General features: G+C 42.6%; 1 protein-coding gene across 14 annotated transcripts in view; it reads right to left on the bottom strand.

Annotated features, from left to right (window-relative positions):
• Nucleotides 1-27821, bottom strand: part of ATP11C (ATPase phospholipid transporting 11C) — a 173133-nt gene that overhangs the window by 81676 nt on the left and 63636 nt on the right. For 13 of the 14 annotated variants that reach the window (XR_009257186.1, XM_058713766.1, XM_058713775.1 and 10 more), the window contains 3 exons: nt 9928-10047; nt 3461-3550; nt 811-891 (listed from right to left, as the gene is read on the bottom strand). Coding sequence is in view for 13 of the 14 variants with exons in the window: in XM_058713766.1 (XP_058569749.1) it covers nt 811-891; nt 3461-3550; nt 9928-10047 (291 nt within the window). In the remaining variant the exon portion in view is untranslated. Of the gene's footprint in view, nt 1-810; nt 892-3460; nt 3551-9927; nt 10048-25891; nt 26626-27821 lie in introns of those variants that run through there. The other variant, XM_058713767.1, reaches the window with a different exon arrangement.

Genomic DNA, 27821 nt, shown 5'->3' on the forward strand with positions numbered 1-27821 from the left:
ACGTCTTCATTTAGCAACCAAACACTTGATAAAATATTCTTGCAGTTCCTGGTAGGGAAGATAAAAGGCCAGATAACCCCTAAGAGGACCGGTAACCTTGTTCCAAATACCATTAAGCAGACCTTCATTTCAGAAGTTCTTTAGGGTAAGTTTTAGAGCTCTTTGATAAGTACTGTCTAGAAGTATGTTTGCAATTAGCCAGGTCCTACGGACTGTCCCAGGGCCTGATAAACACTGCCACCCCACTCTTCACCTCCAGTTTCCCATTTCCACTTTCAATTTCATGTGGAAGTTTTCAAAGGGACAATCGTACAAAATGCTCAAAATACTTCAAAGACATCAGCATCAGAAACCATGGCAATCGTCGGCTTTGATGACAAACAAGAATAAAAGTCTCCTCTCCCACCACCCACTTCGGCAACATCGGGGAACATAACACATATAAAACATTTGTGTTATCGAGTTCTCTGCTTTAGGCGACGACAGCAAAAAATTCACTAGAGTGGGAATTTTTCGGATAAAGATATACCACACTGGAAAAATTCGTCTCTCGTTTCCTGACTGAGCTGTACCTTCTCCCGACTTTCTTTTCGGGTTACAACCCCCCACACGAATACTCAGGAGCAAATGGGCAAAGGAAATTAAAGACGTACCTTCCAGTCATTCTCATGGTTTCGACAGGGACCAAATATAAGCTGAATCCATCAAGGATACTGCCCACTCCATATAAATATGAAAAAGGAACTTTGACAAGAAAATGCACACCAGACAGGAGTGAAACGCACGCGTAATTGTGAATGAGAAATTTACCTGCTTGATGGCTGTAACAGTTATAACAAAGAAAAGCGGAAGTCCACTGGTAACGGGGCTCGTTGGCGTGTCTACCGTGACCTAGGGAAAGAAATTCAGTTGGACGTGAAATGAAAACAGGCCATTTGCGTGCACGCGGGACGTACCTGCCGCATCCATTTCAGGCAAAAAGGACAGACAAGACACATTCCGGCAGCAGGGCGAGTATTAACGCTCATCAAAACAAAAGCAATCCGCACAGCAGTTAGTTGAAGATAACAGTTCTAAATTCAGGCTTCGCTTTCAGTCCACCTTAGATTAACTCCTTCAGTGAAATACAACCAATCATTCACCATCCATTTGCTGAGCACCCTTCTTTCAGCCCCTGGGCTCTAAGGGGCTACGCTCTACATACAGATGTCGCTTTTAACAAGACAGAGAACAGTCCCTGCCCTCCTAAAGGTGGCAGCTGACAGGAAAACCAGACGTTGAAACAAGCGAGACGCTGAGACCTAAAGAGTAAGCGGAAACGAACTAGATGAAGGATGGGCTTTCAGGCACAGTGAACAGCATATGCAAAGTCTCCGTGGTTGGAGGGAGTGTAAGGAAGCCAGCGGCAAGAGTGTGGTGTGAGATGGCCGCTGCAGAGGGAGACAGAGGCAAGACCAGGAGGGGCCCTCTAGGCTAGAGTTCATGCTTTACCCCACACTGGGAAATAACGGAAGCTTTTAGGCAAGGAGAGGTCCCATGAACAGCGGAACGGAAGGGAACAGGAGAGAAGGCAGGGAATCCACTTAGCAGGCTGCTGCCATAATCCAAGTAAAAGATGTTGGCCTGGATAAGGGTGGCCGAAGGTACACGTGGAACGAACCTCCAGAGGTATTTAGGGATTAACGAAGAATTTCTTGTCAGGGGCGATTAAAGAGATCTTCCAAGTTTCTGGTTAACATGGCTGGGTAGATGCTGTCGTCATTCACCGAAACAAAGGAATACTGAAAGCCAACTAGACCTGAGGGACAGAGGACCAGGAGTTCATTCTGCCCCCCACCATCTCTAATCTGCCCCCCAATCTCATCTCTGATCCCCACCACGGGCTTGTCTCTGCCACGTACCCTGAGTCAGAGCCATAGGCTTTCATGTGGCTCTGTGCCCTCAGGCCCACCCTGAGATACCAGTCTGGCATTCTTCACCAGGTAAACTCGCTCTGGTCTTTCAAGGCTTAGTTCAGATATCATCCACGCATTGAAGCCTTCTCAAGCTCCTTTTGGTCAGAAAGACATATTAACTTCCAACGTATCCCTGTAAGATGTTGCCCAGGCTACTTTTATGACTTGTACTGCATTAAATTAGAGGAATACAGGACTGGCTTCTTGGCTGTAACGAAAATTCCTTAAGGATAGAAAAGTCCTATCTTGATTTGCATCTATTTGCTAGAATCACTGCGAGGCGCACGGTAGGTGCTTGGTACGCATCCCCCGAATCCAACAGAACTGTGCTGTGTAGCACGTGGAAGGATTCTTCAAGCTTTTTCTGCCGTCGATTTCATGCTGTCCTGTAAGATATCTTACTGTGGATCTAAAGGAGCTCCTTTTCAAATGCCCCATCATTTAAGGCCGAAATTAGCTCTTTCCCATAGCATAACCCAGATTAGTTTTAAGTAGCAGAGCTAAATTAAATTACAGTACCATTTACTCAAAGCCTCAAAGTGGATAAACAGAAGCATTTTCCATTAACAAGGCATTTGAGCGATTTCACTGGGATGTTTCTGCTTCGTTTGAAAAATGAAATGAGGAAAAACAAATTCCCTTACTGTAATAAAATTTCCTGGGGGTAATCTTGGCGAGGGAAAACTTTTATTATTATTATTTTTTTTAACGTTTATTTATTTCTGAGACAGAGAGAGACAGAGCACGAACGGGGGAGGGGCGGAGAGAGAGGGAGACACAGAATCGGAAACAGGCTCCAGGCTCCGAGCCGTCAGCCCAGAGCCTGACGCGGGGCTCGAACCCACGGACCGCGAGATCGTGACCTGAGCCGAAGTCGGCCGCTGAACCGACTGCGCCACCCAGGCGCCCCGGCGAGGGAAAACTTTTGATAGCTCATAGACTTAAAGATGGGAGAATGCAACGTGAGAGGTCTAAGATTTTAAACATAAAACATTAGCAGGAACACAGAGAAGATCAAGTCTGCCAGGCTTTCATACTTAAAAGTAAATGCATGAGGAAGAGCAAACCTGATAATCACAAAGAGAAAAGGATAAACTTCCAATTAAGCTGGAGCTGGTGCTCAACAAAGTAAAACTATTAATTTGAACATTTCTGATTTTGGTATATGGCACTGAAATTAACGGCACACAACATGTGTCCTTCTAGGATGAACAAAGATAGGAAATCAATGAAAGCCTTTAAAGAAAGTAACAAATTCTCAACAGGTTTTCTTTCTTTTTTTTTTTTTTCTTTTAACAGGTTTTCTAAGTAAAAATGCTACTTTAGTCCCATGACCTGCACTGACATCAAGAGTCAGATCCTTAACAGACTGAGCCACCCAGGAGTCCCTAAAGTATCTTACTGAAACAAGCCCTGAAACATCTTTTGGTCACGGGACATTTGAAAATTACAAAGGACTGAGAATCTGTTTGAAGTGATTAAGTTTCTAAGAGAGGAGCTCTTACCTGTACAAGGAAAATGATGAGAAAATAGAAATTTGCAATTCTTCTAAACTGTTCAAACAGATTCTTTGGGAGGAAGTTCCAAAGTGTATACTGTATGGGAGTAAAAATAAAAAGAGTATGATTAGAAAGGAAACTTGAAAAACCCTAATAATGACTCATAGGGGTCAGATTATCAAGACACTTAGAAAGCACATTTAAAACCCAAACCTCACACATACAAAGAAGCATACACTTAGAGGCACACAGGAGAAGTGAAGTTTTCACTTTGAGCGTTACAAATGGGCCATCTAGTCTCCAACCTCAGCCTTCCCTGACCTGATCTACATTAGGCTCCTCGTTAGGTGCTCTCATATCATCCTACACTTCCTCGATAAAAAACTCGTTACAATGAATAAGTATACATGCGTGCATTTATTATTAAAGTTTCTCCCTCAGTAGGCAATGAGTTCTATAAGGACAGGCTGTTCATTTGTCTTTTTATTACTTTTTCCCCCGACACCTACAGACACAAGGTAGACACTAAATAAATTAGCTGAATGAATGAATGAATGAATGAACAAATTAATTGCTCTGCTCAGCTAACGACTGGAGTCTGGACCATTGTCACCAATGTAAACTCTGTCCCTATCAGTACCTCCCACCTCCATGACAGCCGAGGTATACACATAACCCTGAGGCATAGAGGGCTTTCACTTTATTTATTTAATTTTTTGGTTTATTTATTCACTGAGAGAGAGAGAGAGAGAGAGAGAGCGCGCGCGCGCAAATGGGGGAGGGGAGGGGAGGGGGGGGAGAGATAATCCCAAACAGGCTGTGCATGGTCAGCACAAAGCCTGATGTAGGGCTTGAATCCATGAACCGTAAGATCATGACCTGAGCTGAAGTCAGACACTTAACTGACTAAGCCACCCAGGCGCCCCTCATTGTTTATTTTTAAAACAGTATTGAGAGCATAGGAACTCTGTTTTTTCTTGCAGGCTCCAGGCTCTGAGCTGTCAGCACAGAGCCCGACGCCGGGCTCGAACTCACGGACCGTGAGATCATGACCTGAGCCGAAGTTGGACGCTTCACCGACTGAGCCACCCAGGTGCCCCAGGATTTAATAACTTTAGCTAAAAAGGCACTGTCCAGGGAGTCTGAAAAGATTCAAAGAGATGTCTAATAAATTCTACTGATTCTGAGTTTTAAAATAAGGGAGAATGCTAGTGTAATTTTAGGCTTGAAACTTTAATCCAAGAGTCTTTCACACAGGAGTTCTAAATTTAACCTTGGGCATGCCTTCAAAGAGTTACGTGGAGCTCACTGATTCTTTTTTTTCCTTTCTTTCTTTTTAAAAAAAAAATGTATTTATTTAAATTCAAGTTCATTAACATACAGTATAGTTTTGGTTTCGGGAGTAGAACCCAGTGATTCGTCACCTACATTTGACACCCAGCGCTCATCCCAATAAGCGCCCTCCTTAATGCCCATCACCCATTTAGCCTATAAAGAGCTCAATGATTTTTTAAATTTTTTAATTTTTGAGAGAGACAGAGGCAGTGCGAGTGGGGGAGGGGGAGAGAGAGACAGAGAGAGAGAGAGAGAGAGAGAGAGAAAGAGAGAGAGAGAGAGAGAGAAAGAGAGAGAGAGAGAGAGAATTCCAAACAAGCTCCACACTGCCAGCACAGAGCCCGACGCGGGGCTCGATCTCCCAAAACCGTGAGATGGTGACCTGAGCCAAAACCAAGAGTCTGACACTTAACCAACTAAGCCATCCAGGCACCCCGAGCTCACTGATTCTTAACCCACTGAAGTGCCTCCAAGATCAAAGCTCAGGGTTTTTAAAGGGAAAAAAAAAAAAAAGTATGATGGAAAAATATAGTGAAAACTAAAGATTCTAAAGATCCTAGCAGGATGCAATCAATGCTCCTTTTGCTACAGAAGGGGATTTCCAAATTTCGTCCCAGCTACAAAATTCTGGTGATTCCCAAAGGTTCTTGCTGATTGTATTAAAATCAAGTAGGAAGGCTGCAGAGAACAGGTTTTTCTAAAGAAAAGTATTGTGTTCCCCGAAGAAGAAAGGAACACTAACTTTATTAGTAAAAAATTTAAAGCAGGTCAAAGTTTCTCTTCAGTGTTCCTGCGTTAATAAGACTTATTCCCGGTGTTACACTGACATTACTGATGTCATTTGTTAACAAACAAAAAGCACCCATTAGGACAAAGTTATTCTTATTACCGAAAGGTTCAAGAAGGAAATCAACGCTTGCTACAAAGCTGGAAGGCAGGTAATGTATTCTACAAATTGTACATTTCTTCAACTAAAAGATTCTGGTGAAACATATAAGCAGCCAAAAGGCACGTGAAGAAGGAAAAGTTCACATTGTGAAAATAGTGTTCTCTCCAGAATGGACCGAAAGGCCTCTTCTAACGAGAGAGCACGCCACACAAGCAAAACCCGTGAGAGTGAGGAAATCACTAGTACTTCTCGGGAATGCAGTAATACTCATCACAGAAACATGAATAACAATACCAGCTACCATCTACTGAGTCTGAGTTATGGAGACTGAGTTACTGAGTTACTATAGGCCAAGCGCGGGGCTTAAGGGCTTTCTGTGGATTCCTTTCTCTCATCCTCGCCACAGTCCTCTGCGGTAACTACCGTTAATATCTCCATTTGATAGACAAGAAAACTGAGACACAGAAAAGTTCGATGACTTCCTTTAACTTCAAACCCAGGCCTTCTGTCTATAAGGACGAAGTTCTTCACCACTACACCGTAAGCTATTCTCTTATAATTATTCATTGTATTAAGAATGAAATCTTAATCTTCTAAACCTTTCTGATTGAAAAAGAATGAAATCTTGCCGTCTGCAACAACATGGATGGAACTAGAGGGTATTATACTAAGCGAAATAAGTCAGTCAGAAGACAAGTATCATGCGACCTCACTCATATGTGCAATTTAAGACACAAAACAGATGAACACAAGGGAAGGGAAGCAAAAAATCATATCCAAACAGGGAGGGGGACAAAACAGGAGAGACTCATAAATATGGAGAACAAACTGAGGGCTCCTGGAGGGGCTGTGGGTGGGGGGATGGGCTAAATGGGGAAGGGACATTAAGGAAGACACTTGTTGGGATGAGCACTGGGTATTATACGTAGGGGATGAATCAGTGGAATCTACTCCTGAAATCATCATTGCACTGTATGCTAACTAACTTGGATGTCAATTAAAAATGAATGAATGAGGGGCGCCTGGGTGGCGCAGTCGGTTAAGCGTCCGACTTCAGCCAGGTCACGATCTCGCGGTCCGTGAGTTGGAGCCCCGCGTCAGGCTCTGGGCCGATGGCTCGGAGCCTGGAGCCTGTTTCCGATTCTGTGTCTCCCTCTCTCTCTGCCCCTCCCCCGTTCATGCTCTGTCTCTCTCTGTCCCAAAAATAAATAAAAAACGTTGAAAAAAAAAAATTTAAAAAAATGAATGAATGAATGAATGAATGAATAAAATGATAAAAAAAGATGTCATTCTTTTTCTGAAGTTAGTATACTGTCAACTCCTCTTTTTCTGCTCTGGAGCTTTTATAAAAAAAAAAAAAAAAAAGCACACCAGTTATAATGATCAGCAATCTAGAAAGATTGCAAACACGTAATATTTACAGAGAAAAGAGAGCTGGGTTGTATTTCAATGCAGAAATGTTCACTTCTTTACTCTGATTTCTAATACATATGTACACTACAGAGATATATATGCAAACCTGTTCAGAAACAATCTTTATTTGCCCCATGAGCTCTTGACTATTTAAAAAAAATATCCTGGGGTGCCTGGGTGGCTCAGTCGGTTAAGCATCTGACTTCGGCTCAGGTCATGATCCCGTGGTTCGTGAGTTCAAGCCCCGCGTCGGGCTCTGTGCTGACAGCTCCGAGCCTGGAGCCTGCTTGGATTCTGTGTCTCCCTCTCTCTGTGACCCTCCCCTACTATCTGTCTCTCTCTTTCAAAAATAAACAAACGTTAAAAATTAAAAAAAAAAAAAAAATCCTAATGCATTGCTTTGCCAACTGGCAAAACTGAAGCTAGATAAAATATGAAAAATATTATAGTAAATACAAAAAGATTTAACAATTAGATGGGAGTCTTATAGTTCTTTTAGAATGTGAAATCACAAGTATACTACAACAAAATGGTTATCGCTCGTTTAATGAAGGTGACTTTACCATCAGTGTGTTACATTAGCATCTTCCACATTAAACACTATGAAAAATAATTTCCTAGAAACTATTTCATATTTTACTTGATGTGTAATAAGAGAGAAAAAATAGACGGGGCACCTGGGTGGCTCAGTCGGTCGAGCGTCCAACTTTGGCTCAGGTCATGATCTCGCAGTTGGCGAGGTCGAGCCCCGCGCGTCCGGCTCTGTGCTGACGGCTCAGAGCCTAGAGCCCAGGGCCTGTTTTGGATTCTGTGTCTCCCTCTCTCTCTGCCCCTCCCCGCTCATACTCTGTCTCTCCCTGTCTCAAAAATAAATATAAACATTAAAAAAATTTATTTAAAAAAAAAAAAAAAAAACAATAAGAGAGAAAACCGAGAAAGGAGCCCCCGTGGTACAATGTGAAAAGGGCTCTTCACTCAGAGCGACCAGTCCTTACAAAGCAGGTCTGCTCCTGCCTTTCTCCTAACTCTGCTTGGTGACCATGGCACTAACTTAATTTCTCTGCATTTGTTTTCTTTGTCTGTAAAGTCAGCAAGGTGAACAGATAATCTCTCAGGATCTTTCAGTTTTAGAAGCCTAGGAGTCTGAGTCAAAGGACTACTACTGTTATCTTGGATACTATAGGGTGAGATACAATTTTCAGTCAAAGGACTGTTCCCTATCCTGCGCAGGTATGAAAACTTCTGGCTGAGGATAAATTTTCTGCCCTAAGGTTAAAGATGAACAGAAAAGACATTTTATCCAAATATACTCAGAATGTTCTATAGGCTAGTAGATACAGGCTCATTAGGCCAACACAGTTTTCACTCATTCTGTACACATTTTACATGTTAATCCCCTATGTAAGTATAATCTAAGTATAATACTACGGGGGCACCTGGGTGGTTGTCGGTTAAGTGTCTCTTGCTCACAGCTCAGGTCATGCATGATCTCACGGTTCATGAGTTTGAGCCCCGTGTCGGGCTCTGGGCTGATGGCGTGGAGCCTCCTTGGGCTTCTCTCTCTCTCCCTCTCTCCGCCTCAAAATAAATATGTAAACTTAAAAAAAAAAAAAAAAAAAGCATAATCTGTACTGCATCACCACGTAAAGAAAAATCACGTGTATTTGAAAACTAAATGTTCATTTTTTTTAAACGTTTATCCATTTTTGAGAAAGAGAGAGCGAGCACGTGTGCGTGAGCAAGGAAGGAGCAGAAAGAGAGGGAAACAGAGGATGTCCCAAGCAGGCTCTGTTCGGTCAGTGCAGAAGCCCCATGTGGGGCTCGAACCCACGAACTGCGAGATCATGACCTGAGCTCAACCGACTGAGCCACCCAGGCGCCCCTAAATGTTACCTTTTTAAAGAAAGGGCATAATTTTGTTTCAGGTCCTAGGTGTTGGCAAACTTGCAGCGATCCAACTGTCACTAACATTTTAGAACTGCCTTGCCAGGCTACACAAAGAAGTAGGGAAGATTCTCAACTGTGAATCTATCAATTATCTGCCATCTAGCACCTAGTACCTAACCTGGTTCCCAAGGTCAAGATTAGCGAACTAATATTAGTAGAATGAGGACAACTGCGTACTAGGAAGTATAAAGGGGGCTTTCACATATGGAGCATTAGCTCCATTTCATGGATGAGGACATTGAGACTCAAGAGATTAATTTGGCCAAGGTCACACAGCTAGTAAATGGTCAGGCCGGAATTTAAACATGTCTTTAAGACTTGCAGGTCACTGCTCTTAGCACTACACGATGCTGAAGGAAGATGATTATTCAAATGGTGACATGGCTACGGTGATTGAACTCTTAACTGTTCCAGCAATGTGCTGAGCAGAACATACCCTTTAGGACCCAGGAGCGTACTCGAGGAGCTTGGCAGTGGAACAGAGAGATATAAATGTCATTCCAGGATAGCACCCTCCAAAAGAACGTAAATTATTTATAGCCTCTTCCATCCACTTTAAGAGCAATTCAGGAAGCTTTGGGCAAGTCAATAATTCCCACTTTTAGCACCCTTTAAGGCTTAAAGTTTTAATATGCCGAATCAACAGGCACTATGAATAATAATGGAAGGCTAGTGAATAATATGTCAGCTGTAACAAGACAAAATGATGCTTTAAAAAAACCCCAAACAAAACCAGCCTTTGGGTGGTTGCTAGACGGTGTTTAAGTGCACATCCACGTATGCATATATAAATACATACACTGGCTTCCTTGGAGGCATAAGTAAGTGCATGATCTGGCTCACTATATGAATCACTATATATATCTATTGAATTAAAAAAACAACTTACCTTAGATGAGACTATTCTATTATCACAAAATCTCTGTGCAATGTAAGCTTCTGTTTCTGAAACTGGATGATTGCCAACAAACACTGTGCGTGTACCAACTCTTTTCTCTTCTCCAGCACACTGACCAAGAGAAAGGGGGGGGAAAGTCAGTTTCTTATCACATTTCTCCATGCTTCTATAGAGCTCAGAATTCTTGCCTAGGCATGCTTCATCACAATCTAGAGAGACCAAGTACTAAAGAGGGGAAAAAACCTTGTTAGGCTACTCAAAGTCCACTAGGCTTAGTCGCTGACTTAGTGAAGATTAGTACGAGTGCTGCTTGAGACAGCAGTTCTGAGGCCAACACGGCAATTCGAAAATGTTTAAATTTTTCTAAATTCCAGAGAAACAGTATTTTTCCTGCCATTTTTCTTTCTTCCATAGAATCTCAACCATCACCATCAAAGCAACGCACTCACTTAGAACAGGTCAGACTGGGAATATTTATCATACAATGACTGAGGGCAATCTTGTCAATTTCGTATCAGAGAGTCCAAAGCAGAGGGCAAATCACTTCTAAACACAAAATAATTACTTGTAAGTATAGAGAAACAGAATGGCTGTCTTAAATGATGACCAACGACTTCTACAAAGAGAAGTTGTTACTTCTTTGGCTTTACAGGAAAGACATCCTTTGTGATTTTTCAGAGCCTACCGTCAAAAAGTCCCATTTCACACGATACGTCTCTAATGCCGCTTCTACGTTTTTTAGAAGTAGATTTGCTGAATCTAGAAGTTCTAAGGTTGAGCTCCATTTTACCTCACCCTTTTCTTTCACTGAGGCTTTACTCTGTTGGTTTTTTTTTTTTTTTTTTTAAAGATTCTCCAGGAAGTTTATTTTGCAAACCTTTTGCATTTCAGGTTTTATTGGCTTACACTGTTATAAAGAGAAAAATGTATACTGTTTTGAACACTGAACGATTTATCATTTTGTATGTTTACTTTTAATTGACCTTCAAATGCAGCAGCTCATGAGTTTAGTATAAGTATTCTTGCCACCCCATCCCACGTCACTGAGTCAAAGAGTTGAAGAAGATACACATACAAAACACACCCGGGAACACACACACACAGGCCTTCTGTAAAGTAAACAAATCTTTTGTAAGGTACATAACGGCTCCTTTTTGGAACTTCCTATATCTAGTTCATGTCTTTTTTGAAACTGGGATAGTCCTAGTTCTCAGACACAATCTTTATAAAGCAAAGCGTTTATCTCTTTGCAAACTCAAGTAATTCTTTGGAACAATGTTTTTCTTATTGATTGGAAAAGAAAGGAGTGTGGAAGGTCAAAGAGGAAAAATCACTTCAAATGGTCAAAACAAAAGAGGACTGAAAAAGAATACATTTAACAGTGTAGGGAGAAAAATTTCACGGATAGATGCTATTAAAAATATTGATATTCAAAGGAATCGCTTTGGACCCATTGCCAAAAACTTAGATTTTTCTCAGTTAATTAAAACCAAGAGTGGTGGTTTTATTTAGGAAGATACACTGAAGTAAGAACGAAAGGATTGTACTATTTAATTTCTATATAAATGACTGTTTGAATATACAAAGTATCGAACAGAAGCACAAGATAAATTGGCAGAAATACTCAACCAAGAGCAATGATTAAGACCACCATTTCAAAGAACTTCTATGTACAAAGAATGAAAAAAATATTGCTGTTAGAAGACTTGACAACAGCGCACAACTGAATCCAATCCTAATTCATTCCTCTTACACTCCTTTCTTCTTCAGTATCAGCGGACCCACATTACCTCCCGTCCCTTCATTGTGTTTCTTATGTGAACCATCACAGGCAGGAAAGGTTTAGAATGCCATCGCCTATGGTAAGCTGCTTTAGTAGGACACAAATCTTCAATGCTTATTTCATTTACCACTTTGGGATTTTCCTTTTGTATTTTAAGATTAATCAAGCTATCCTTCCGTCGTTTTTATCCTCCGGGAGGAATGGACCAATTGCAACGTAGCCAAGTGGTGAAAGTACACTAAGGAAAGGCAAGAACTGCAACAGCGAGCTGGGTGATCCTGGTAATGTTCTCAGGCCAGGGAGCCACTTTCGATATGGCGGAAGCTGCACCTGCAGGATGCCTTGGCGATGTGGGCCACGCCCTCCGGCACCATCTTTCCCAGCGGCCCCCACCGCTCCCCAGTGGAGCTGCCAGGCCGCTACTGGCTCCTGGCTTACCTTAAATCAGGGTAATACATTTTCTTATACAAATTGGGGATAGTCTCCTTTGATGGTACTATATTATCGTGTTTGAGACAACCATATATTTAAGTCAAAAAAAAGACAGGAACCAATATCCACGTATGTATTTCCATTATATTTTTTTGTCTCAAATTTTTATTTACATTCTAGTTAGTTAACATAAAGTGTAATACTGGTTTCAAGAGCATAATTTAGTGATTCGTCACTTACATAATACAACACCCAGCACTCAAAGTAGGTAGGCACAAAGATTCCCCTTCCTATCCTTGACCCCCAAAATAATCATTTTAAAGCAAGATTACTTAGAGCTTGCAAAGTTCTCCAAATGTCACCCAAAGGATGCATTTCGATCTGAATTTTTGTATCTTATATTGATATTATAGGGAAAATTATTATTTTTTTCAATTAAAAAAGTAAAAATCAGGGCCCCTATGTGGCTCAGTCGGCTATGCATCTCACTTCAGCTCAGGTCATGATCTCGCGGTTCATGGGATCGAGCCACGCGCTGGGCTCTGTGCTGACAGCTCAGGGCCTGGAGTCTGCTTTAGATTCTGTCTCTGTGTCCCTCCCCTGCTCATGCTCTCTCTCGCTCTCTCTCTCGCTCTCTCTCTCTCTCTCAAAAATAAACACTAAAAAATTTTTTTTAAAGTAAAGATCACCCCAAAGTATAAGTAAGACCTCTTGACTCATTATTTTCATTTCAGCTTATTAAATAATTATTTAGTGGGATACTGCTTTCAAACTCTGTAGGGAATCAATCAAAAAGTATTGGGATAAATTGAAGTAGGAGAGATTTAAGCTGTATATAAACAGGGCAACTTCTGGAAATCTACCCTGGCATGGGCTAACAGAATCTCTACCCATGGCAATCTGGAAAAAGTCAGTCAGTATCCGTGCTAGGCAGCATAGCCACTTACCCACTTGCCCAAAGACAGGGCATTATAAGACCCAACAGTTCCTGGAAGACGGTAAACAATACCTTTATCAGAATGGGAGCTATATACATTTTGATTCAGGGACTGACTTCTTTGTTTGCAACTGTAATATACAGGGTCTGACACAGACTACTGAGAAGAGCACTAAATTTTCCATAATATCCATTTTGCAAATTGTGAACAGAAAGGGAGTACACCGCAGGGCGCCTGGGTGGCTCAGGTCATGATCTCACCATGATCTCACCCTTCGTGGGTTCGAGCCCCATGTGTGGGGCTCTGTGCTGACAGCTCAGAGCCTGGAGCCTGTTTCAGATTCTGTGTCTCCCTCTCTCTCTCTCTCTCTCTCTCTCTGCCCTTCCCCAACTTGTGCTCGCTCTCTGTCAAAAAATGAATAAACATTAAAAAAAAAAAAAAAAAAAGAGCGAGTACACCTTGCTAAAGTCTAGCTCATTCTGATTCACCCTTACCCTCACCTTCCATTGTAAGTTAGTCTTCGCTCAGTCTCTACAACAGACCCGAACCTTATAATGTACAGATTTATTTGAATTACAGAAATTGTCAAGTACATATACACACTGCAATTTACGACCTTTAATATTTGTCTGGTTGGTTAGTTTTTCATGCAACCAAGACACGACGGTAGAGTAAATAAGAAGAGTTACCTTTTATGCCAGTTTTCAGACCATTCTACCAATGGGAAAGGAGGAAGAGGAAAAAGGAAAGGCAGAGGGTCAGTGAAGCAGGATGTCTCCTGCACTGCCAACATACATTGTTCCCCTTGGTTAACAGTGGCCACTTATTAACTTAAAACAAAAATAAACTAGTACTTCCCCACTTCTGAATGGTCTTCACCTTTCTTCTCTGGCAGTTAATAGCATTCCAGAGAACAAAAGGCAGGGACAAGCATAACACAATTTCTGAGGTCCGTCATATTTTTATGAATTCCCTACACGTGAGTGGCATTTTCGGTTTTACTAAGAGCTTTCCCCATGCATTATCTCTCTGATCACTTTCAAATAAGGCCTACGTGACTTCTATGTCTGTGAAGTTGGGAGAAAATGGATTGAAACTGCTGTGTAGGTTTGGGAGGGCGGGGGAGGGCGGGGGAGGCGGGGTGGTCCTGGCAGTGATCATCGTTGGATGATGAAAACGGGGCCCGAGAGGAATTGTATGACGTCTACTGAGGGTTTTTTAAAAAAGGGCAAAGTCTCCTCAGCCCCGGCAGGTTTGGGTTTGCAGCTGCCTGGGACTGGGGCTGGGGCTGGAGCTGAAATAGGACTTTTCCAGGCCTGCTTCACCCTCAAATCTTAAGAACCTGCAATTTCCGGTGGAATTTGCTCTAGCTTATAATGCTGTTTAGTTTGCATAAAAATGGCAGCGCTGAACTCATGTGTAAATTCACTGTAATTTTCCGCTTGCTGCCAATGTAGTGGTTTTAGTTCCTGTGACTGTGAATAAGGTAGGTGCCTTAGCGAGGGCAGAGAAACTCCAAGTAGGAATCATTAAAAAAAATAAATAAATAAAAAAATAAAAATCTCCCTTCGGGATGGCACAGGATGTAGTGTGGAGTGGGAGGATGTGATTCCCGCCACCTCATGATGAATTTTAATTCATTAACAGTCCATCCTGTGTTGAAGTGCTTCCCATCCAAATGTCCTTAGAAATGGCATTTTAAAAAACTGAAATGTGCTGGCACGGATTCTATTCTAATGACACATCATACACTACAATAAAAAGTAAGGAAAAATATTAAAAAGCGCATCTATAATACATGGGCTAATAGAGAAAGCAATTCAAATTTTTTCCTCAAGATAAAAGCGCCACCCTTTTGTACCCTTGATTTATAGCTCCATAGAATGAACTGAATATTATAGGGAAAAACAAACGTAAGTAATTTATACCAAAACATCGTGTCTCAATAAAAATCAGAGTTAAATGACACTGTTATTCAACTAGTACCATCTTAAAATCCATGCCTTTGCTAGTCATAAAACATAGAAAGCTGTTGAAAGTATAATCTGTGTCTTGATTGCCTCTAGACCAGTTACTCAATAAGAACTGAGAGAAAATAGAGACCTCGATACAAGACTGTCACTATAAAACCTGGCACAGAATCTAAAACAGCTCATGTCCCCGGCCTTTCCAGGTGTTTGCAGACTTAAAATTTTTCACGAAGTCACAGATCAGTGGTTCTTAATTCTGGCCACACGTTGGCTTTAAACGCAACACCGATGCCTGGGTCTTTTATTTAATATTTAATTTTTCGGGAAGCTCCCTACGTGGCAACTCTAATTTGCAGCCCATGCCTGTGAAAACTGCTACAGACTCTTTCTCTTTGAATTAGTGATCGCTCTTAACTAAGAGTCTACAAGTTTTTAGTACACCAGCCATAACCCTACATTAAAAAAAAAAAAAGTTTATTTATTTTTGAGAGTGAGTATGCACTTGCCAGCAGGCGTGATTGGGGGCGATTGGGGGCGATTGGGGGCGGGGGCGGGGACGGGGGTAGGGGGAGGTGGATGGGCGGGGCCAGAGGATCTGAAGCAAGCTCTGTGTCCCAGGCAGGGCGGGGCTGGAACCAGCGACCCTGAGATCACGACCTGAGCTAAAGTCGGATGCTTAACCAACTGAGCCACCCAGGCGCCCCGACGTTTTTAAAGTAATTATAATAATTTAAACAATTTGCTTTCCAGAGGGTAAGAATACAAATAACCCTCAAATAGTGCCCCCCCCCTCCAATCAGTTTAAGCTGCTCACAAAATGAGATTCTCCTTCAATACTTATTTGGCATGTGGTTAATCTCCCATCAATTATTTAGATCGTCCCTTGCAATTACACCATTATTTTTATTGGTCATCAGACTGCTCTTTGTGAGTTACTAAAGCGAATGTTAAGTAGCCGCGCACAAATGAACAAAAACGAATTATTAAAATTCTGAAAACCTGGCAATGATTTAAAACTGTTCTCGGCACCCCGGCCCCAAAGCTATTTTCCTTTCTGAAGCACTAGTATTTTTGAACGGCATAATCAGTCTTAAAAAGGCCAAATGAACTCAAAATTGAAAGAACGAACTAGCGTTTCAGCAACATTTCAGGCATCTATTAAAATGCTCCTGAAAGTCAGCGTTTCTGTTCTAGGGCTGGAGGGGGGAGGTGCCGGGATGGGGTCACCACGCTGCCAGGGAACATTTCCAGCGTATTAAGCCTCTAGGTTAAAATTGCTACAATGTATTCAGTGGTCACGTTGCTGAGGTTTCCAAGCCCACTCCATTGTAACAAGCCAAGAAGAATAATCTTGATGTGTAATTTATAGTCCTAACTCTAAAAGGAGCCTGAAAATCACACTTTTCAGATTTTGCTTTCACTGCATCTTCTTAAGTGATTAAGCTGTCTCCCTCCTTTGCCAAAGGTAGTGAAGCCAGACCAAGACAAGACATTTTATGTCTTCTTGCCGTTAAAGCTTAATGATGGTCATGTCAACCCAAACTCTCAAATACCTGACCAAAAAGACAACTGAATATTTACAGCACATCCCTAGTCACAAAGATGGTCTCTAGTTAGGCATTACCTGATGGCGGCACACTTAAGTGAACAGAATGTGCTATAGGAAACGGATATTAAACCCCACAAAAACAAAAACCTCAATCAGCAACCACAATCCTCAGGACCTCCATAAAAAGCCTTGTTGGGAAACTCAAGAGTTAGACTTTGATTATCCAAATGTGATCCACTGAGCAGCTTAATTTCATCAGGGGCAATCAATTCTAAGTGTTCTCCATCTGGTCCCCCTTCCCACCATGCCCTCACTTCAAGGACCTCAGGGCTACAGAAATGCGGCTCTAAAGAGGAAATCCGGCTGTCTTACGGGATGGCTAATAATTGATAGATCAAAATGCCGTAAGCATTTAGTGACTCAGGATTCTAACAGAATTTTCTTCATGATTCAGATTCTTCCATTTACAGAGAGTCAGTGAGGTTCTTAAAGTTCTGGCTGGGGATCAGCAACTCCACTTTCCTTGTTGACAGACTTTCTCCTACACTAGGGCCTGACAATATGCACACAAACTTAACGAGAGATGAACTGAGCACACAGGTCGGTAAGGCCTGAGAAGCTACTTTTCACTTTCACATCACCTTGCATTCCAAACACTTAAACCTACAAACTCTAAATAAAGAGGTATAGGACTTCCACGGATAGGAACGGTGAGGCTGGCTGATCACCTTGCTAAGCCCGACCTGGCTGAAAAGAGATCAGAGTAAAAATATAGATCACAAACCTCAGAGGCAGGAGGGAAAGATGGGACCATCTGCATTGTGACACGCGACAATCTGCTAGCACAATGGCAGCTAAGTCCCAGAGAAAACGCTGCAGATTATCAAGCAACTCGTACCCACCCCCTGTGATCCTTGTAAAGTTTCCCAGAGTTTGGGAAGACAGCCAACTGTGGCTTGCAAGTTTCTGTACCTCCAAGGGAGGCGGCCAAGCAAGTTCTAGGAGATTGCTTTTGTTCCTTAAGACTCTGAAGCAGCGTTCTGGTGGCGGGGCCTCGGTTCCACACCATTGGACATCTTCTTGTTACTCTTCTCCCAACACTTGATTTGCCTCTGGAGCTTTTGCCTTTAAAGTATCCTTTAAATACATGAGTCCCTTGCACCACACAGTATTTTTCTCATCTTGTAGAGTTCTTTTCTAACCCATGCGTACGACAGACTGACCAAGACAAGAAGCGGAATTAAAAACCAAACTTTTGACAAAAGGTCAATTGAACTTTGGGTTCTAGGCAGGTAAACAGTATAAGAGGAAGAGATACAATGCAGATATTCTCTAGGATACCCTACCACGAGAGAGACGGAAATGCTTCAGAAATGTGTACCCAAATATATATATGGCCTCAGCAGATGGTTTTTGTGGAGAAGCCCCTCAAGGCTGGAAGATTTTCTTCACGTTTTAGAGATCTCACAGGGAAGGAAGTTTTATCTCAGCAGCAAACAGTAATACCTAACACCTAACAATGGCAAGGAAAAGAACCCCTGGATGGATATTAGGGAGAAAAATGCCTTTACCAATATCACTACCTAGAAGAGACAAATTCTCATCCAAATACCACTTTCTAGGTCACCAGAGAAGAATTCTCATTACAGTGTAAGGAGAGAGAAAATAAACCCTGGCTGGAGGAAAAAAATATATTGTAGAAGAGGTACCTGAAGTCCTGAACAGGGCTTTATCTCCCATTTCAATGATAGCACCATTATTTTTTAAAGTGAGAATAAGTTTCCTAGAAAGGTCTAACAGTTCAAATATATGCTGGAGTATGTCCAGTGAAACCAGTGAATGCATTTTTCCCTCTGGTATTGTTAAATATCATACAGAAAGCAAACTAGCCAGGAAAAAAAAAAAAAAAAAAAAGGCCAGGTTGTAAATGTAATTAAACAGCACATCCAGGCTATAGCTGTTGTTTTAACATACCCAACAAAAGAGGCAGGTAAAACCCAAAATTCCATTATGGAGGATGGCTGAGCTGAACAACCAAGAAAATAACCTGGGGGGGGGGGGAGGGGGGCTCTGAGCTGTGACTCAAGACTCGCAGAAGGTAGCCACGTGTTCACTGAAGTATTTCTAGCCTTCCATTCAACCATGTTCTCGCGGCAACTTCTTGGCTCGAATTACAGTGTCTTAGGGGCGCCTGGGTGGCTCAGTCAGTTCAGCGTCCGACCTTGGCTCAGAGGTCACGATTTCGCAGTTCGTGAGTTCGAGGCTCACATCGGGCTCTGTGCTGACAGCTCGGAGCCAGGAGCCTGCTTCGGATTCTGGGTCTCCCTCTCTCTGCCCCTCCCCCCGCTCGTGCTCTGACTCTGGCTCGCTGGCTCAAAAATAAACATTAAGGGAAAAAAAAAAAACATGACAGCGTCTTAAAGAAGTCTGTGCTTGAAAACAGCACCTTCCCTATAGGCAATGGCTTTTAAGGCAAGGTTTGGAGGGAACAGAAGAAGCAATAAAGACGTGGCCCTGGGAAGTATTGTCGATACCTATGCTTAGCGACATTATACACACACCTATGGCTTAGTTAGGTGAGCCCCCGCTCCTTTAACAGTAAAATAGGTTCACGTAACTTAAAAGACGGCTTGCTGTAGGATTAGCAAGACACCCAGGGTTCACTTTAAAGGATCGGAAAGCCTATTTCCTTGAGAAGAGGATGAAGCTTGCAGATACTAACCAACTACGTGAAGACTGAAATTCCAGGAACCGGGTTAGCACACAACCAGGCAACGGCTTCAACGTAATTCGGGTGTAAATGTGTTATTTATAGCAAGAAGGCTTCTGGCTCTACAGCAGGGGCCCAGGCAATTCTGATGTCACCCCTCCACAGTGCGGCATGGTGAATTATGGCCCATTAGCAGACAGTGCTCGGTGCTGAAGACACTGTTCCTTCGTCTGCACAAAGAGGACTACAGTTGGTCAGGGAGAGGGCAGGTGGCACTCGGACCACAAGTGAGGGCACTCGAGGAGGCCCCTGGAGGCTGCTGTCAATAACAGAAGCCATTCGTCCTTTGGAACTGTTGATCTGACCCCATGGATGTAAAATCAGCAAATCACCCCTCCCTCTGTGGCAGAGCACATGGTCACTGGGGGGGCTGCACTGACACTATTGATACGGTCTCGAAATCTCCCTTCTCTCCCCCCAAAAGCTTTGGATCTGGGTGCTGCTATAAATTTAACAGGTGACCTGTAATTATTCCTAAAGCATGCTTAAAAGACTAGAAATTAGCAATATGTTTGAAACATAATGTAACCTTTCAGTGTATGTATGGAAGAAAGACCACATCAAATAAATATGGCTTTATGGCTTCATTGTGTCATTTGTGTGGATTATTACTTGTGTACCATAAAAATGGATTTGTGAAACTTTAATATGCCTTCAAGCGGTGCCAACTAGAAATGCCACCGTAAGATGGACTGGGAAGACTATGAGACTACGTCACGCTACGTTTCCCAAACTGCATTACGTGGGACAATAATGAGGTTCCTCGGAGAAGGAGAAAGGCTGCTTGTATAATCCCCCCTCCTGGGCAATGCTATTCTATTTCCTACTTCTTCACAATCAGGAATATCGGCAAAGCACTCAAGAGTATGAGGTGAGATAACTATTAAATTTGTGACAATTTCTCTCCGAGTATGCCAAAAATAGATAAGGAAAATTAAGTGTTTGGCTATGATCCCAAGTGGGTGCTTCTGCTTCCGAGGCTTAATTATGAGAGGCAAGAAACCAGGAGATCTTGGTTCTAATTGCCTTCTCCCGATTAGTCTGTGTGTGTCTTGGGGAAGTCCCAGAATCGGTTTCTTCCCAGGTAACGCAAGGAGAGCTTGGCTAAATAATCTAAAAGGACACACGGGAGTTGGGGCCAGATTTCTAGCAATAAAACATGAAATGTGGTTTTGGATGTTGTTACCATTTGCCACCTGGCTTCGGCATGGGCCAAAACAAACCAAAAAAATGGTTCAAGGGTGGGAAAGAGATTATCCGCTCGAGGATAAAGAGTAATTTACAAACCAATACACTTGAGAAGATAATGTATTCAGGATGAAATGTATTCGTGAGCTTCAAAGTAGAAAAGGAGAGAAAAATAAAGGAAACATGAAAAGTCACAAAGACCAGGGAAAGACGCGTGTGTCCTAAGGGTGCTAATTTTGGTACGCTAAAAAGTACATTAGCTTTTGGGGGCTTTAAGGATGCCCATTTAAAGCACCACAGTGTCACCTGCTTTTAATGGTAACCTTTACATGTGAAAAAACAGATTCCTCTTCAAATGTGCCTGTTACCCAAGGGAGACAGTTTGTTCTTCTGATAAAATAGGCTGGACTTCATGTCCCGGCATCCAGGGTGTAAACAGCTTCAAATTAGAACAGGTTAGGATTAACCATCATAAGCACAATTAGAAAAATTAATGAACCACTTAGAATTACAAATTTTACCTTTACAAAGCGTTTTTACTATACAATGAAACACACACCCAGATATAAATCCACTGGAAAGAATTTGTATTAGAGCAGACACATTCAGAATCTAGGACTTCTCAAAAACAAGCACTACTCAACATTAAAGGTCATACCACCCCCAGACCAAACATTTTTTTTGTGTTTTTTACCAAACAGGACAAGCAGTAGTTTCAGGTTCTGTTCAAGTACATGATTGAAAATAGCAATGAGATATTTCCAAAGCACACACAGGGGGTATGTAGAACAATTGTAAGAATTTACAGCCAACATTCAAAATACCTGGCAAGCTTTGAACAGGAAAAACACTTTTAGCTAAATCATGGAACAACACAGTGGTTACAGCATTAAGTGTTTGTTGCCCAGCGGAACACGGCAGATTAGTCATGACGAATACTCGATAATTAAATGCGCACGAAGAATTCTCCCGACTACAATGCATTTCACTCTACTTCACATTATAAAGAGCATATGTGTATCCAAATGTGTTAATACATTTCTAAGTCTATTCTTACTCTACTCTGTAAACTCTAATATGATGTAAAACTTTTTAAACACTAACAAAGAAAACAATGACAGCATTAGTTAAGGGTAGAAAAAAATGGCAGAACCCGACAGAACACAGATGATTCCCAAAGGTCAGAAATGAAAGTGCACCTGCAGATTTCAACTGTTATTAATTAATGGAGGCCAATTACGGGTGGACTGTGGACTGATGACTGTGGATGGGCAGGAATAATCTTACAGGGTATCTGAATATCCTAAGATGGCCTACTTGTGTCCCTGTTTGGTTCCCCGACATTTGCCACAGTCTCTGCCCGAGACCAAAAGCAAGCAGGTACATTTCTTCCCTGGGTGCTGGGCACAGTTCGCTTCAAAAAATTAAAAAAGAGGAATAAAGGGAAACAGAAAGGAAAAGGCAGAAAGACAAATGTGTCAAACCAAAAGAAAATTATCTGTGATGAGAACATTCTGCTGTAAGACTGCATGGGGCTTCCTGATCATTCTCGGCGCAACTCTCAAAAGACACCTCCCAAAGAGAAGAGTTTCTAAGCAACACATACGTTCAGAAGGAAGAAATTTTTTTAGATGTCAGGATTTTAGACCTCATCTTCGATCCTAAAAATGTGGGCAACGGGAAAAGGTGGGGTTCTCCTAATAGTTCCAAGCCTTTCTTAGAATGATGCTGGACACTGATTTTATGGATTTAGAATCCAATTCAGTCCAGTGTGCCTTTGAGCTTCACTGTAACTTTTCATAATATTGAGCAACAATGTGACGAGGTACCAAAATATGAAATAGTCAGTGCAAATAAAGGGGAGGTTCACTCATGCATTTTAAAGGTGGAAAACAGTTTGGTGGTTCATCAAAAAGCTAAACAAGGGGTGGGGGGGCACCGGGCTGGCTCAGTCAGTAGAGCATACAACTCTTGATCTCAGGATCATGAGTTAAAGCCCCACGCTGGGTGTGAAGATTATAAATAAATAAATAAACTTAAAAAAAAAAAAAAAAGCAGCTAAACAAGGAATTATCATGAGTCAGCAATTTTACTCCTATGTCTATATCCCAAAAGAATTGAAAGCAGGTGTTCAAACAAAAACGTGTACGCTGATGTTCCGAGCAACATGATTTATTTACAGGAGCCAAAAACCGGAAACCACTCAAATACCATCAACAGATAAACAAAATGTGGTATATCCGTAGAATGGAATATTATTCAGGCATAAAAAGGAATGAAGTACTGATGCGTGCTACACAACATGAATGAACCTTACAAACATTATGCTAAGCGAGAGAAGACAACAAAAGGTCACATGTTGCGTGATTCCATGTATATAAAATATTCAGAATTGGTAAGGCCATAAAGACAGAAAGCAAGTTGGTGGTTGTCAGGAGCTGGAAGGAGGGGAGACTGGGGAGTGACTACTTCAATGGTTATGAAGTTTCCTTTTGAGATGATGAAAATGCTACAGAACACGATGGATTTGGTGGCTTCACATGTGAATGTATGAGATGCCACCGAATCATTCACTGTAAAATTACTAATTTTGTTATGTGAACCTCACCGCAGTAAAAAAAAAAAAAAAAAAAAGTTAACACTCTTGCCTTATAGCAAGTCAAGGGGCAAAGCTGTTAATATGGCTGATGCATCCATTCAACCAATGTTTACTGAGTCCCTGCTATGCAAGACACTGCAGATATAGTGATGAATAAAAACGTGACGCTGTCTCTGCCTTCAAGGAGCTCGGAGTGTAGTGACGGAGACCAGATAGGAAACAAATACTTCTACAAATCAGCTAAGTACCACGAATGATGGCCGTGCAGTGTCCTGAGAGCTGACCCGGCCAGGACCACATTCACAACCACACAACAACGCAAGCCTGATCAGATCACTCCTCCAGTCCCCTGCTTTCATAGTTTCCCACTGATCTTAAAACCGAAAATTAAAAACTTTACTCTGACCTGCAAGGTCTGGCACAGTCAGGCCTCTTCCTCCGGCTCCTCCAGCCTTGTAGCGCCCCCAGCCTTTCCTCCTTGTTTTCTCCGTTACAGCCCATTGGCCTTCCTTCCATTCTAGGTGAGCCCCGGGCCCCGCCCCCGCTTCACTCCACACGGAATACTATCCCCCCTCGGAGACCTTGACCGTCTTAACCTGTAATCACCCTTCAGATCTCTCAGCTGTCACTTTCGCCTGAAAGCCTTCCCTGATGGCAACTCAAATGAAGAGAGCCCAATGACCTTTTCTCCAAAATCTATGTCTGCTACACAGAATTTACAATGAACAAAGCAAAAAGAAAATCTCAACTCAGCTTTTCAAAAAGCCGTAACTCCAAGTGTCCCCTAAATTCTCCTCCAACATTCTGCCCAAGAAACCCTTTATGAATTCCTTGACTTTGCAGAAAGTGTGTTTTTTTTAAAAACCTTCTGGTTAGTTTCAATAAAAAACAAGGCCGTGATTGTTGACAATAAGCACTCTGTCGGTAGACAAGCTCATTAAACACTAATTTAATCTGACTGGTTATTGTGATGCCTTGTTAGCTGATCTATATACACTTCAGACAATTTTATGCAGAGCAGTATTCAGATTCATCATTTCCAGTTGATTAAACAGTTGATTAAACATGGTGGTTATGGTCATTTCTGGCAAAAAAAAAAAAAAAGTCAGGCATCAGGCCAGCAATATAATCCTCAATGTAATATTGTTTCTGTGAAGAAAATCAGATTACACTTCTATTACTTTGACTTCCATGGACATAACCTGCCATAACGTACAAGGACAAGGTATAGAAGGTCTTCAGGAGGGCCCGTCATCCAGCTAGTATGCACTATGGCACAGAGGCCAGGTCCAAGGCAAACACAATTCCAGTCAGCCAGCCATGCGCTGGGCTCTTTCCCAGTCTACCTCATTTACTAATCATAAACTGGGGCAGGGTATTTTTTGCAACATTGATTTCTCTGCAAGCAGAGCAGAGAGAAATATCACTGACATATAGAAAGTCCCCCCACACAAAAGACTGCTGAAGTTGTCAAAGGACGTTTATACAATATTAAGATTATCCCTGTGCTTCTTGGAAGTGAAAATAAACTGCATTTTTTTTTTACTTTTATTTTTTTTTTAATGTTTATTCCTTTTCGAAAGACAGAGAGAGACAGAGCACAAGCAGGGGTGGGGCAGAGAGAGAGAGAGGGGGGACGCAGAATCAGAAGCAGGCTCCAGGCTCCGAGCTGTCAGCACAGAACCCGACGCGGGGCTCGAACTCCCAGACCGCGAGATCGTGACCTGAGCCGAAGTCAGACGCTTAACCAGCCGAGCTACCCAGGCGCCCCAGAAAATAAACTGCATTTTTGAAAATAACATCCCAGTGATTAACAGATATTTTTTGTATAGTCTTTGGGAGAACAATTTGTAATGAAGCTTGCACAAAGGGTTTACTCGTAAGTGAATCAACAGCAGCATGTAACCGGCACCACTAATTCTCAGCTCGCAGCTTCCAGTCTGTAAGAACGCTATCGAGAAATCAACCCCAAATCCGGATACCCTCCTCTGAGTGGAAAACAAGACTAGTAAGTTCTTTCAGCAGTTTTCAGGTTGATATGCCTGTTGGTACAACAGGCTGGGAAAGAAAGCTATTTGTTCAAATGAAACTTCAAATAAGAAGATTAAAACCTAACACTGAAGAGCAGCACAGCTGTAAGGAAAACCTCTCCTTCATCAATGCTCAAAACCCATCCTAGTGAATTTCCTCCCTTCAGTTTTTGCTACCCCAAGGCTGAGACTACAGCGGATCTTTTGTGGGAAACAACTCAAACACATAACAAGTGGTCTATTTCAGCCACGAAAATCGACTTACCAAAATTTTTAGCCATTCTGATAGTATGAAAGTAGAAACTAGAAAAGTAGAAACGAGAAAAGTAGAAAGAAAAAGAAAGAAAGAAAGAAAGAAAGAAAGAAAGAAAGAAAGAAAGAAAGAAAGAACAGGTTAAATGCCCTGGAGCTGACAAATAATGGATTTTTTTTTTTTAAGTGGTAATTTCCCTAGGAAAAATCCTTCTTTCTTCCCTATTTCCCCTGGCTAACCATGTTCCCGAGACTGAGAAATCTCTGGTTATCACGCAAAGAAGATGAGCCCCTGGCTCCGTCGGCCCCCCCACACCTGGCCTTGCCCAGAGTACATGAGCACATTTGAAATGCCATTGCCTCCACCTGCCCCCCTCCAAGGCTACCGATCCCCACCCCACCCCCCGCCACCCTGCCAGTCAGAGGCTTTCGCCCTCATCTCACTCTTTCACCAGTCACCACCATGGCAGGTCTCTAGTCAGCAAGCAGGGGCAGACTGGAGGACAGCCCAATCACTTAGCTCCTTGGTCCTCTGCATGCTACCTCCCACTGGCCTCTGAGCTGGGGTCGCACCCCAATGCGGGCGTCTCATCTCACGGGGTTGACAGGAGAACACGGGAAGGACGTAAGCGAAGGGAGCGTTCAAAGCCATGCGGGGCACACTATGTGACCACGGAAGCAGGAAGGAAGAAGGGGGGCTGCTGAAATGCAGAGGCTGACTAGGGCCAGAGAGAGTCGGTCTGGGAAGGTTTCCAGGTTGATGCACGTCAGAGCCTTGGGTAACTCTGGCCTCTTTTAATCCGTACTATGATCAAATTCATTTCCACGTCGATTATATATTTCACACGTGCCGTGCTCCCAAACCGGAATCTGGATACAGTGACAGGATTTTACTTGTAGTCATGTACCGTGCTTGGTTTCAGGGCTTCTCTAACACAGCCTGACCTTTCCTAGTCATTCCAACTACATTTTCTACTAGTCATCCCCGGCGAGAAGGCTCCGCTCCTACCAAACTGGTCTCCCTCCTCATTTTCTACGCATCTCAGTTTATTCCCAACTGCTGTTCTCCTGGACTGAAATTACCTGCACGAGTCCCCGTGAAAGTAAACTGAAGGTTCAACTATGCCAAATTCAGCCGTCTCATCAAGAGACCCTGTAACATTCAGAGGGCTGTAGATACATTAAACTGGCAAACCTTTACATATTGGCTTCCCCGCTTCCCCCTCGAGGTGATTAGCCATTGATTCTTAGACCTCTGTGTCTGATACTTTGAGTATACGTTCGTGATTTGCTTCCTCAATAAGGATAAGCCACACCTAGGGGCGCCTGGGTGGCTCAGTCGGTTGAGCGTCCGACTTCGGCTCAGGTCACGATCTCACAGTCTGTGAGTTCGAGCCCTGCGTCGGGCTCAGTGTGGACAGCTCAGAGGCTGGAGCCTGCTTCGGATTCTGTGCCTCCCTCTCTCTCTCAAAAGTAAATAAACATTAAAAAAAAAAATTAATAGGATAAGCCACACCTGAGTGTGTGTTATAAAGAGATGAAGACTTCTGTAGATGGATAGAAAAATAGATGGACAGAGTGACAGGAGTACAGACAAATCAATATGGCTCATCATTTGACTAAACAGCCTGGCCCCACAATCACTATACCATTTAGAGGCATTTGAGATCACCAAGGATCATCAAGCTATGAGCTGAGAGGAGGATATGATTTGATCACGACTAGAGTCTCAAAGTTTAACCGTGTCATAAATATCTTCTAATGGGTGTACTTTTGATGTTCAAAAATCAGAGGCATTCTGACCTTTTCATTCTAATTACCTTCTTTCAGAGAGCCTGGAAGTTACCAAGTGGTTTCAAAGTGGTTACACAGGGGCGCCTGGGTGGCTCAGTCGGTTGAGCGTCCGACTTCGGCTCACGTCATGATCTCACGGTCCGTGGGTTCGAGCCTCACATCGGGCTCTGTACTGACAGCTTGGAGCCTGGAGCCCGCTTCGGATTCTGTGTCTCCCTCTCTCTCTCTGCCCCTCCCCCACTTGTGCGCGCACACGCGCTCTGTCTCAAAAATAAATAAACGTTAAAAAATATACATATTCCAAAGAGATGGGGAAGGAAGAGGAGCATGCTGGCTGGGCATGTGGGTTCTGGAGCCAGACACATGAGTTCAAATTCTGGTTCTGCCACTTATTTACAAAGTGACCTTGGGCAAATTCCTTAACCACATCGTGTCTCGGTTTCCCTATCTATATAAATGAGGATGATGTTGATAACTTACGAGACAAGTAAGAGGCAGTGCCTTCAAACACTAAATACTCAAATGTTAGCTGCTGTTATATAGCACAGGGGAATAGGAAATTCTTTGCTGCCACTAACCA

The sequence above is a fragment of the Neofelis nebulosa genome, chromosome X (genome assembly GCF_028018385.1).
Source record: "Neofelis nebulosa isolate mNeoNeb1 chromosome X, mNeoNeb1.pri, whole genome shotgun sequence".
NCBI classification, from domain to species: Eukaryota; Metazoa; Chordata; class Mammalia; order Carnivora; family Felidae; genus Neofelis; species Neofelis nebulosa.